Below are 13243 nucleotides of genomic sequence, written 5' to 3' on the forward strand. Positions count from 1 at the left end.
TCCACACCTGCCTGGTTGATGGTTGCTGTTTTAATAAACTCATCAGGGCCTCTGAAGGAAAAATGACACTTTTATAAACAGGTGTCTTAGAAATGTGGTAAAAAGTGCCAAGACAGCTCATTTAGTTCAAAAGTCTGTGGACCTTTTGTCCATTCTCTTACATTTTTGCAACTGTCTGAAATAGACAGCTATGACTTGTTTCTTCTTAAGTAACCCTCCAACAGGCTAACTGAACATAGTGGGTGTAGGATAAGATTGGTTTGTCCTTTCTGCCTTGCTACAGGGAGCTTAGGTTTATTGAGTTACTCCCATCACAGTGCTCCCACTCCTCTGTGTTCATTTGTAACCTCTTTCTTTGTGCTCTGTTAACTTGTAAATATTGCTGTTTTCCTTCTCTTTGAGTCCTTTGTACAGTTAATTCAGAGCAATGTCCTTTCTGTATAGACACAGGAAGACAGTTAATGCTATGCTTTTGTAACTTGGGAGTTAACTGACTCTGAATGATATTCAACCTGAGCATCTGTTCTCTCGACTTAAGCCTCAGTTGCCCCCACTTCCTAGCAACCCTAAAGCAGGGTCCTGACAAAGGACTGGATGGACCCAGGATAAGCTGTGAGCTACCCTGGCATTGAACTGGGCCTGGCCAAAGCACCATAATACTTAACTATAAGTTAAGATCATGGTCATGGACAAATGCTGTCATGATCCAAAAAGAAATAACTAGATTCTGACCTTGCTAGGGTTAGGAAAGATTAATCTGGCCTGAGCACTGTAGTCTGAGATCTATAGTGAGATGTCCCCAGGAGAGCCACCCTACAAGCGCAATACAAAATAACAATAGTGTTCATACAAAATAACTAATATTAAGAAGTAGAATTAAGATGTTAGTTAAGTTGTTGGGCTAAGGAGAGGAGAAACACCCCTAGGTGGTATTTCAGCCCTTGAGCCTGATCTGTAATCAGGAAGGGCTTTTGATATGTTGATTCTGCTACCCCCAATGCGGGGGGAGTTAGAGAGGAGAGAGAAACCAGGCAGCAAGATGGAGCATGGAGAGACTAGCAAGGGGGACAGAGGGAGAAGATCGTAGGGGAAGAATGCAGGAGCAGGAGTGTGGAAAAATGAGAGATGTGGCTGCGAGAGGGAAAGCAGAGCCATGAGTGGAGGCACAGGTGGAGACAATGAGGGGCATTGCGAGACTTGAATGGGTGGCTTAGTGAGACTGGAACAGAAGCATGTGGAGAATGGAATAAATGGCAACTAGGGGAGTGGCCCAAGACCACCGAATGCAGGCGGTGAGAGAGAGAGGGAGGAAGAGAGAGAGAGAGCACATTAGATGAGGGGCTCCCTAGCCACCTGGAGACAACAAAAGTAGAGACGCAAAGAGACTGAGCCAAGTACTTATTCTTGCTCTGATAAATAAATCCTATACAGTTTCTCCTGATGCTTGACAAGACATATATTCCATTCAACACAGTGATGTGGCAAAAATGTGACTGGCAGATTCTTAAGTGTACTCAGGACTTAGATTACATTAATATACAGCATTAGCACTACTTCCTGAAAACTATACTTTTATTAGTTTTCACTTTGTTGGGGGGACTCCCAAAAAGTGTTCAGAAGACCTGGTGATCCCTCCTGGTGATTCTTGGGCCCCACGAATGGCAGTTCAGTGATAGAGTCCAAAGATGCAGTACTACTTAAGACCTAGTGCTGCTGGAGGTTATTCAGGCCATCCCAGCATTGTTTGGGGGTCCTCCAGGGCTATCCACACTGGTTCTTGGGGCAACAAGGCTAAAATCAGTGATGCTTGAGGGACCATATGGTGGCAGGGTTTGAATTGAAATCAATCACACGCAAGGCTTTAACCTCTGTACTGTCTCTCCAGTCCCTAAAATTTTATTTTTATTTCACAAGTAAAAGAGTTATAATAATGAACTCAATAATTCAGAGATATTCAATGAACTCAATAATTTAATGAAAGCAATAATTCAAAGACATTGCTTGAATTGAATTTACAGTTCAATTCAATCAATGTCTGCTTACATGGAGCTTATAGCCTGGTGACAGGTGATATCATAACCACAAACTTAGTTCAACTTACAGTTTCACCTCTAAAGCCCCTTTCACCTCTTGGTCCCTAAAAGGAAACAAAACATATTTGTTTAGATAATTTAAAAACTGATAGTTTTTAGAGTCAAATGTAAAGGGGTTGTATATAGAAATGACATGTTTTTCTTTCTAGAAAGATTTAGTCAATGTTTACAAATTTCAGTTCATGGACTTTTAAAAAGAATGTAATATAATAACATTTCTCCAGACACTTTAGCATTTACAGATGTGCATGATGCACACCAAAAGAGCCTTTGAGAATTATTTATAAGCAAAATCTAGTAAGATATAATTTTCTACTTATTTAACATATTTTGTATTTGACAATTTAATATTCAATATTTTTGGCAGATAAGAACAACTCTGTGATAGAATAGTATGTGTTCCTTAGCTTCTAAAGAACCCTCTACTGAATCAAAATTTTCCCAGTTATAATCTCCAATTCAGACGATGTAACTCTGGGTAGTAAATGCTAAAATGTCTGAAGAAATGTTGAGTTATATGTTTTATTCTTTTAAAAAGTCCAGTCATTTAGGTGGTGAATTAAAGAAGAATCACTTTGTAAAAAGGAAACTATGTTGAATACTAGAAGTATTCCATTTTTATAAAAAAAAAACCCCGCATCTATATATAATGCTTTCAAGTATAACATATTGACTTCCTTCAGGGGATGAATATTTCCCCTCCAACTCTCAATTTATCCCTCAATTTATTCTCCTCTTACACATTTGCATTATTATTGCTTTTTAAAAATCAATCTATGACCATCTATCCATGACTTAGTGTTCTTTAATATTTCATAGTCAAGTCCTTAAGTTAATGGCAAAATTATATTGACTTCCTCTCTAGACAGAGCCAAAATAAATGGCTAGAACACTGTTCGTGAGGCAAGAAACCTCAGCTGCGCAATTCAGTAGCTGTATCACATTGACTAGCTAGGAGGACTTCTATAAACCTCACATGTTTCCTTAAGTTTTAGAAAAGACCAAACATAATCCAGAATGTAATGCTGGTATAAGAATTTGAGGGATTTATTAACTATTTTAAATCTACTTCCTTTTTACTCAGTGGACATACTACAATTTAGAATACAACTTAATCTCTTTAAAATCACTGTTGGCCACTCCTTGAAATTTATGTCTTTGTGATCTTTTAATTCCTACTGTTTTTTCTACTAACCAGTTATTTTATTCTTTCCTTTAATGTGGCACATCCACAGTGGCACTCAAATCTTGGTTGTCTGCACTTCTTTTGCCACACTTTCTCTTTCAGAAAACAGATAATTTTTTATGCTTTTTTGCATAAAAAATTATCTGTGCTCTATGCTTTTTTGTGCTCAATTCCTACTTTCCTGCTTCAATTCTATTTTCCTTTCTCAAGTTCAGTTTTACTTTATCTCACCATATATATCTTCATTATGTGTAAGAGCTCTAAGCTCTCAGGATTCAATTTCTAAAGAAGAATATGAACCTAATTTATGCCTTTGCTTCTTGTAAAAGCAGAGCAAGACTTTGTGGATTAACCAGAAATATTACTAAAGAAAAAAAGAAACGAAAAAGAAAAAAGAATCTATATTTTAACAAACTTACAGTTCTACCTGTTGGGCCTATTATGCCTTCTCTGCCAATGGGGCCAGTGTTTCCCTGTTGAGGTAAAAGATAAAAACAGTCTCATTGACAGTATAACTAAGAAAAATTATGGAAAACTTATCACACATTGGTAAAATATTTTATGTATATATAGCACTGTCATCCCATTGTTCATCGATTTGCTCAAGCGGGCACCAGTAACCTCTCCATTATGAGACTTGTTACTGTTTTTGGCATATTGAATACACCACGGGTAGCTTGCCGGGCTCTACCGTGTGGGTGAGACACTCTTGGTAGCTTGCCGGGCTCTCCGAGAGGGATGGAGGAATTGAACCGGGGTTGGCCATGTGCAAGGCAAATGCCCTACTCAATAGAATAAATAAATAACTATTTATAAATAAAAACTAGGATAGTTTTTTTTACAAAATTGTATAGCATCAGCAGAATGCATAGGAATTTTGATGTTAGTCTATTACACAATTCTTTATCTCATTATAGTTTCCTACCGGAAGAGTTATATTTGCATAATTGCTAAAAAACTCAAAATCAGCACTATAACTTTAATGTGTTCATGCTTTAATGACATTTTCTATATGTTCATTCTATATTGGACTGGAACGATAGCACAGTGGGTAGGTAGCCTTGCACATGGCTGACCTGGGTTTGATTCCTCTGTCCCTCTCATGAGCCCAGCAAGCTACTGAGAGCATCCTGTCTGCATGGCAAAACCTGGCAAGCTACCCATGGTGTATCTGATATGCCAAAAAGAGTAACAACAACTCTCACAATGGAGATGTTACTGAGAATTGCTCGAGCAAATTGATGAACAATGGGACGACAGTGCTACAGTGCAGTGCTCATTCTACATCAAATGAAATAATTTTTTATAAAAAGATTACATTGCACAATGGACAAAATTTTGTAATAATGTATCTCCGGATATTGACAGAACAGATGGTTGAGGGAGATGTAGGAATAAGTAGAAAGTTTAGGGAAGAACCAGAGGACATCATAAGTGACCAATGCAGTTTCTTCATCTGTGAAATAAGAACACCTACATCTTGCAGCCATTGAGAGAATTAACAATAAAAAATGATGTTAAAGCTGTGAGCTGATTTGATTAAGAAGACAACCTTAAATAAGTGAATCTCTGTATAACTCTTTTCAGTTAGGCATGGAGCCCATCACTTATTAATGTATGAAAATATTAATTTAGTTTTGCCCCCTCTAATCTCTATTTCCTATGAGCTACAATTTATTTTAAAGTTACACTTAACAAAATATTTATATAGATGTCTAATAGCATTTCTTTTTCCATCTCTGTCAAGGTAAAAAAAAATACTATCATTTTTTTTACACCACCAACCGAGTTTCAATATTAATTTGATTTAGAATACAAGAATATTCCCAATATTCTAAAAATACATATAGCTAATGAAATTACCTTTTAACACAATGATTGTCTTTAAAAGATAATCTTAAGTGACCCATGTTTGATCCTTGGCTCCACATATGGTTCCCTGAGCCCACTAGAAGTGATTTCTGAGCATAAAGCCCAGAATAACATTAGATGTGTCCCTCAAAAGAAAACAAAGCAAAACTAAAATATGAGGACATAATTTGTAAACATGATGTTCAAATCTAAAAGATCCATTAATCAACAGATTTGACTTTCTTATTTATTTTTAATTGAATCACCGAGTGATACACAATTACAAAGCTGTTCATGGTTGGATTTCAGTCAGACAATGTTCCAATACCCATCCCTCCTCTAGTGTATATTTCCTACCATCAATATTCCCATTTTTGGTTATAAAATGTTCCTGAAGACTGCTTGGATAGGGCGGGAAACTGACATAGGCTCAGAAACCCAGCAGTTGAAGACAGATACTAGGCGGGTGGCCAACTTCACTTTGACAAAATCAATGAAATATTTAATTTATTGAGAATTTAATAAAACTAGAATTAATAAATTTAATTAGTGGGAAACAGTATGCATAAAAACTTAAAAGCAATATTTATTATAGAGAAGCCTAGCCATATTTAACTCACCTGTGGATTATCAAGAATTGAACTTTACACAAAGCACCAACTTTCCATGGTTCTTCAGAAATCATAAAAATAACTAATAAATTTGCACCTGAAGAAATGTTGAGAAGGATCTTTAAACATTCCCCATGACAACAGTGCTCTTTGTATTATTGAAAATATTTTAAGAATAAAGTTAAGAAAGGGTATAATGGTTCAAAAATCTGACTTTTTTTTTACTATGTTACGTGAGACAGGGGTTTTCAGTTATAAAGTTCATCCTGAAGATTGTGTTCTCATACACATGAACTTCTCTTCTTTGTTCTTTCCACCCTGTCCTAGCAGCTGCTGATGGTAACAAAGATGCTATTAGGAGAGGAAAACCACTATTTGATGTTTTAGTGCTTTCCCCCCTTTTCAGTTCCCTAGATCATCTCATAAAAATTAGGGCATGACAGCAAATAAAAACAAAACAAAAAAGGCAAGAAAACACATGACCAATAACTTCTGGTGGTTTTCCTATAACAATTTTAATCTCTAAATCTGAAAATTCCAGGCACTAAATAACTAACGGTATTTTTTAATTCAGTCCCTATACTGTGCAACTTTTTAAGTAGGTCTTCATCACTCTCTCGGGATACCCACTCCTGAGCTGGTGTGCAGGAAAACACAGTTATCAGGAAATATTTTTCAAAGTGTGGTCTAAGGAACTCTGGGCATAGGCAAACTTATTCCAGGTGTTACACAAGGGTGGTCTCTGGTTGGATTAATACATATAAAATGAAACTTCTTTTATGTTTTTATTCGTGGTGCAAGTTACTAAATGCATTTCAGTATTCAAAGTAATTCTTAGATAATTTAAAGTAAGAATTGTGAAGTATGTGTGGCCCATGGGGTCTTTTCAAATTAATCATGCAATTAAAAAAGATTGAGAAGTCCTGTTAATGAGTTTCTATTTTATGTTATTTTATTAAGGTATTAACTTGAAGTTTATTAATTTCAGAGTTCTTCACACAAATTACTAAAATTCACAGAGGAATCACAGTGCCTAGGTAATAAATAACTTTGCACTTACTCTTTGTCCAGCAGGACCTTTAGGACCTGATATTCCGACGGGTCCGGCATCTCCCTCAGGCCCCTAGACATACAGTAAAATGCCAAAATCACATGCTTCACCTTTGTATGAAGATTTTTAAAATAAAAAATATTTTAATAATCTATTTAGAACTGCTGTTAAAAGAAGAATATGACAGCTTAGTGATACATATGCTGTTGCACTTTGGAGGACTTATACTAAGGTCTGCAATTTGTTTTGAAATATGCCATAAATAAAGTGGATAAGAGAGAGGGGGATATATATGGGCAGACTCATGATAAAGCAAATACCATAAAATGTTAAGAGTAAAAATTTAGGTTACAGGTATATGGGTGTCACTCATTCCATCAGCTTTGCTTTAGGATGGAAAATGTTAATGATAAAATGTTAACAAAAATAAAACGAGAAGAAAAACACACATTACACAATAAGATAGCTTGGAAGCTATAGTTACCTACATTTAAAACAAATATGTTCAAAACTCAAGTATAAAACTATACCTATTGAAATTTGTTCCGATTAAAAAAGTTAAAGTTGACTATTAGCATTCTAGCATATTCTCTTAAAAAAAACTAGAAGAATCATAGAATATATATAAACATACTTTAGGACCTGGGAATCCTTGGAAACCTGTCAAACCTTGAACCCCATCTTCTCCCTGCAATGAATGCATAGTATGATCATTATTTCACAGTGATGAACCGGTCTGCAGAATAATTGCACGACAGGTTTCTGAATTTGTACGTACAGGCTGTCCCTTTACACCACGTTCTCCACACGGTCCTTGATCACCTTGTGAACCTTTAAGACCCCTTTTACCTTGAATTCCAGGTTGACCTGGTAGGCCTTGTTCACCCTGTGGACACAAAAGACAATGCTGACTTTGTAATTTGTAAACCATTTTAAACGAAACTTTTCCAAAGCCCCATCTTTAGATACAGTACAAGGTACTGGGAAATTAAAATCTAAAAGATCATCCTCTTATAGAGAAATATTTGTATGCCAAATATTTTCTAAATAATATTTAATTATAATGAACATGAAGTGTAGCAGTGGGAAAAGTGTATTTCAGAGAGTCTTTAAGATTAGCAAATTATCCTATGCTGCTGAGATGAAGATAGAGCTTTAGAAATTTAAAAAAAAATCCCTTTTTTATAAGAAGTTTATAATGAAAGATAGAGCTGTTTTTATTTCTTTCCAAATTTAGAATCTATTAAGATAACTTTAGTTCTAATGGAAAGGGGCATTCATTGTATAAACACTAAAAGAAGGTCAAATTTTAAACAGTTTGGGTTAGACCTAATAATTCCTTAGAAATCAAACTATAAAAACAAATTTAAAAGTAGTAAAGATGAGGGCACCCATGCTTTAACTAGGCTTTTGGAAAATAATCCTAGACACAGAACTAAGATCTAGTTTGGGGTCAATCCTTCACTGAGATATTTCTACAGAATTGTTCTTATATTTCTAAATAATAAAGCTTTTGTTTGGAATACCAATTGACAATACTCTATGCAATGAATGCAAGATTTAATTCCTATTGTCTTGACTGTAAGAAATAATTTGACTTTTTCTAATTTATAAATTCATTGGTTAGTTTCAGATATAGAAGAACAGGCAGCATGTTTGAGGAAGTACACATCTCAAAGTTAATGAGGCATATGTATTAAAATTTAATTACCTAGATGGAAGAAGACCCACAATAAGTCAAAGAACATTTTTTAAACCTTACCCAGTCATGGTTTAATGAGTAGCTTTCGTTTTTTGCTTTTTTTTTTTTGGTAAATTACAAGCACTATTGTTACCCAGGAGATATATGGGTCAAAAATTCACACTTTATTTTGTGTGTCTGCATGTGGCGGTGGTGGTGGTGGGGGAGTCAGAGGGAGGAACTCACTTAGTAGTGCTTAGGGATCATACAGAGGTACTCAGAGGACCATGTAGTGCTGGAGATTGAATCCAGACCTCCTGTGTGATAATCATGAGCTTAACCAGTTGAACTATCTTTCATCCCTTATCTTTTTGAATAAAAAAAAAAATGGTGAAGGCACTACCAAGCATTACTCAGGATAGGTGGGGCCATTCCTAGAAATATTTGGCCTGGCTCATGGACACTTCAAAAACTCAGGCCTGATGATGGGGATTTGCCTGGGCCCAGTGAAGCTGGGGACCATCAGGGCATCCTCAAGGTTCAAATGGTTTTGGGACTGAACGTAAGGGTCTTGTATATATCAGATATGCCCTCCAGTCTTTGAGTTATCACTCTTGACCTTTACTTGACAATTTTTCCCTATGTGTTTTGGTAACAAAAAAATATTTATAGTTCTTAATATTGACCTGTGATTGGCCAAAGAACTCAGAACAAGTAAAGATAATCAATACAATGAAGGTATTAGAACAAAACATTAAAGCACCTTTGGGCCTTGAACTCCTGGGCTTCCTGGTAGACCTGTTGGACCCTTTGCTCCTCGAGGACCTGGAGATCCGGTCAGTCCTGTTCTCCCAGGAATACCCTTGATGCCCTAAATAACATGGAAAATAAATGAAAACTAGGGTAGTTCATAGAACATCCATCCAGAGGTTCAATAAATATAGCTGGGGTTAGAGTCTGGAAAAGACTGCTGCTGACACATAGCTCAGGTTTTTCCCAAATAGGTGAAATACTTAAACAATGTTTTGGCTCTTCTGAAATCCCTATAGTTAATGTAATGATCTTGGATATTAAACATGAAAATACTAAGGCAATATAAAGTGTGCCAGTACTTTTGGACTGACACAACCTAAGTATGGAAGTATGCTTGTTGTATTCTCATTTTCTATATTATATTTGGTGTATATGACATGTCTAATAAATGATAAATGCATCCTTAAATATTCTCTTTTAAATACATTGCACTTGCACTATTAGTTTCAGGTGTGCAATATTGAAAACTAATATACCCATTCTCTTTTTCCCAAGTTACACCTTCCTTGCCACCACCCCTTATTTCTGGTTTCTCCTTTTTCTCTGCTTTCTAATGACTTTTAATTAATAAGAAGACTATTATATATAGATTTATTTATGATAATCTCTATTTTTTTTTGGCTTTTTGGGTCACACCCGGCAACGCACAGGGGTTACTCCTGGCTCCACACTCAGGAATTACTCCTGGCGGTGCTCAGGGGACCATATGGGATGCTGGGAATCGAACCCGGGTCCGCTGCATGCAAGGCAAACGCCCTACCTGCTGTGCTATCGCTCCAGCCCCTATAATAATTTCTTAATATGAAAATATGTAGAATAAATATAAAACACACCTAAAACTAATAAAATGTGACATGTCAACAATATCTCATGAAATATAAAAATGAATATTCTATTTTTCAACAACATATGTTCCCAGAAAATTTACTATAAGTAAAACAAAACTAATAATCAAACAATATTTTCTTAAAACTAAATATGGGACTGGGAAGGGTGGGAGGGACGCTGGGTTTACTGGTGGTGGAGAATGGGCATTGGTGAAGGGATGGGTTCTCGAACTTTGTATGCAGGAAACATGAACACAAAAATGTATAAATCTGTAACTGTACCCTCACGGTGATTCACTAATTAAAAATAAAAAAATGTTGAAAAAAATGTTGAAAAAAAAACTAAATATGATAACAGAGCTCACAAACTATTATTTTCAGGCTAGGTCTAGTACATCATCTGTTTTTGTATAGTTTGAACTAAGAATAATCTTTACATTTTTATGTGCTAAAAATCAAAAGGTGAGGGGCCGGAACGATAGCACAGTGGGTAGGGCATTTGCTTTGCACGCGGCTGACCCGGGTTCGATCCCCGGCATCCCATATGGTCCCCCAAGCACTGCCAGGAGTAATCCTGAGTGCAAAGCCAGGAGTAACCCCTGAGCATCGCTGGGTGTGACCCAAAAAGCAAAAAAAAAATCAAAAGGTGAATATTTTCAGATGTAAAAATTATAAGGAATTATAATTTCATTAAATACTTGCAGATAAATGAGTTGTATTGGAACATAGCCATGTTTCCTAATTTGTGTATTGCCTATGGATGTTCTGCACTGTCATTGCAGAGTTGAGTCATTATGGAAAATACTCTCGATGACACTCATGGCTTTGCATTATTACTTTCTGTTTTGCAAATTATAGTGATACAGTTATTATTTGGTAGAATTCCAAGTGGCACTGATATTGCCTTATTGCATTTTATTTATTATCAGTTCATAATAAACAGAGCAAAATCAGAAAAATTGTATGCTATTCTTTGAGTACGCAGTAGAATGTGAATTATTTTCTTATCAAATTAGATACTAGAGCCTTGTGTTTACTAATCACTGACATTAGAGCTAGTCTGGGCTAAAAATAGTTAGATTAAAATCCTTGGTACAATATTCCCAACTTGCAGGAGTGTAACATTACATTATAAAATTTAAAAGAAAGTGTATTATCATCATAGAATTTCTTCAAAAAACAAATAAAACTGAACTAAAGTATGCTTCTGATTAGATTCATCTGATAGCCCAGCAAGGAAAATCACTCGTTGGATGGTGACTTAATAAAATCATGCAGCAAAAATAAATTTAAGACAGACTTTTGGCAGAACACTTCTTTAAAATCTTGAACACACTGAAACAGTAGTCAATTAAATAACAAAGTAGTCAATTAAAAAGATGGCAAATGCTTTTGTTATTTTTCTTGTATCTCAATAAAAGTATACATTTTAGCAATAAGTTAATCACTCAGTTGTTAGTTTGAGGAGTCAATACAAAGTTAATATTCTCATAGCATTAATCTGCATGAAAATATTAAATGAGTACTACATAAATTGGAATCTATGAAAATGTGATAAAATGATAACAATGGATTATAATTATTTTAAGTTTTTATAACTTGGGAAAATGTAATGACCAACAAGGTACCAAGAGTATCTTGCCCGCAGGGCAGAGCCTGGCAAGTTACCTGTGGCATACTGGATATGTGAAAAACAGTAACACAAGTCTCACATGGAAACCTTACTGGTGCCTGCTCAAGCAAATCCATGAGCAATGGGATGACAGTGATACAGTGAAACTATGAATAACCATTCACCATCAGAAAAGCCAAAGGAAACATTTCAATTTAGCAAGTGTTAATGAACCAGCAGTGTAACAGTGAACTTGACTTGTGAATTGAACCCTCTTCATTTCTGTAAGGGTTCTGTCGAAACGGGAGTTTAATAAGAATGGACAATAGCTCAGCAGAAATAAAATTTCAGTGAGATTTTTCTGAAACAGCTTTTGAAATGTTTTTTAATAGAAAGAACCACTCTCAACCTCTGCAATTGAACAATGAATAGTTTGAGAAATTAGGTCTTGGTGTAAACTATAACGTTAAATTCAACCTAAAATTACAATGCAATTAATGTTTATATGTCAAAGATGTACTGAAGTCAAGTCATTTAGATGACATCTAACATTTGAATCACAAAGTGAAAGAACCTTACACATTTTTTGTTTGTTTTGGGGCCACATTGAAGGGTACTCAAGGCTTACACCTGACTGCACTCAGGGATCACTCCTGGTGGTGCTTCGGGGACCATATATGGTGCTGGCAATCAAACCTGGGTAGGCTGCATGCAAGATAAGCACCTTACCCACAGTATTATGTCTCTGGCCTCCACATTTCTTGTATTTTAAAAAATTTAAATAGGTAAGATCTCCATTTCCACCCAAATTTTCAGTAGGTAGATTTATTGAGTTCAAGCAGTTTCAACATCTTTTAAACCAAGATGCACGATATTTTTATTTCAAAATTTTTATATTTCAAAACACATTTAACTGCAGTTGAAAAGCTTTTGCCTTTTAACTGAAAGTACTAACTTATAATGTAATAACATGATAAAAAACATATATATATAAAATCATCATTTTATGATTTTCTTTTGGTCAATAAGAATGTCAATTTGTTATATAGTCATGAACTACAATATCTGGCACCACACATATATGTTAAATTTTTTTTCAAAGACAAATATGTATAACATACAAAATATTATTTAGGTCAGCATTAACAGATTTAAAAAATGTACTATGATAGAGAATTGCAATAAGTTAAATATTGTGCCCCAAGGAATTCTCTTTTCTCATTAGATTAATATCAATATTTTTATATTAAATTATATTTTGAATTCTTTTACATAAATTTTTTAGTAACACCCTTGATTTCTTCTGCCTATTGTTTCATAAAGTCTAAATTGTTTTCTAATATTTATAGAAAAATTTTACCAACCTGCATTCTGGGATATGATTGCTACTGTCTGAATTGAGTCCAGGGATACTAAACTGGGTTGTGTAATAGTTCTGCCATGCATTCATCAAGTATTGAATATCGTTCATATCTATGGAAAATACCATGGCAAGCTCTGTGGATTTATAGTAAAAAC

The 13243-nt window shown here is 35.2% G+C and overlaps 1 protein-coding gene across 6 annotated transcripts in view; it reads right to left on the reverse strand.

Annotated features, from left to right (window-relative positions):
• COL24A1 (collagen type XXIV alpha 1 chain) overlaps positions 1 to 13243 on the reverse strand; it is a 294562-nt gene that overhangs the window by 27226 nt on the left and 254093 nt on the right. For all 6 annotated transcript variants that reach the window (XR_008630306.1, XM_055140321.1, XM_055140322.1 and 3 more), the window contains 6 exons: positions 9237 to 9344; positions 7571 to 7678; positions 7427 to 7480; positions 6802 to 6864; positions 3699 to 3752; positions 2102 to 2137 (listed from right to left, as the gene is read on the reverse strand). Coding sequence is in view for 5 of the 6 variants with exons in the window: in XM_055140321.1 (XP_054996296.1) it covers positions 2102 to 2137; positions 3699 to 3752; positions 6802 to 6864; positions 7427 to 7480; positions 7571 to 7678; positions 9237 to 9344 (423 nt within the window). In the remaining variant the exon portion in view is untranslated. The remainder of the gene's footprint in view (positions 1 to 2101; positions 2138 to 3698; positions 3753 to 6801; positions 6865 to 7426; positions 7481 to 7570; positions 7679 to 9236; positions 9345 to 13243) is intronic.

Source organism: Sorex araneus, chromosome 5 (genome assembly GCF_027595985.1).
Source record: "Sorex araneus isolate mSorAra2 chromosome 5, mSorAra2.pri, whole genome shotgun sequence".
In the NCBI taxonomy this organism is placed as follows: Eukaryota; Metazoa; Chordata; class Mammalia; order Eulipotyphla; family Soricidae; genus Sorex; species Sorex araneus.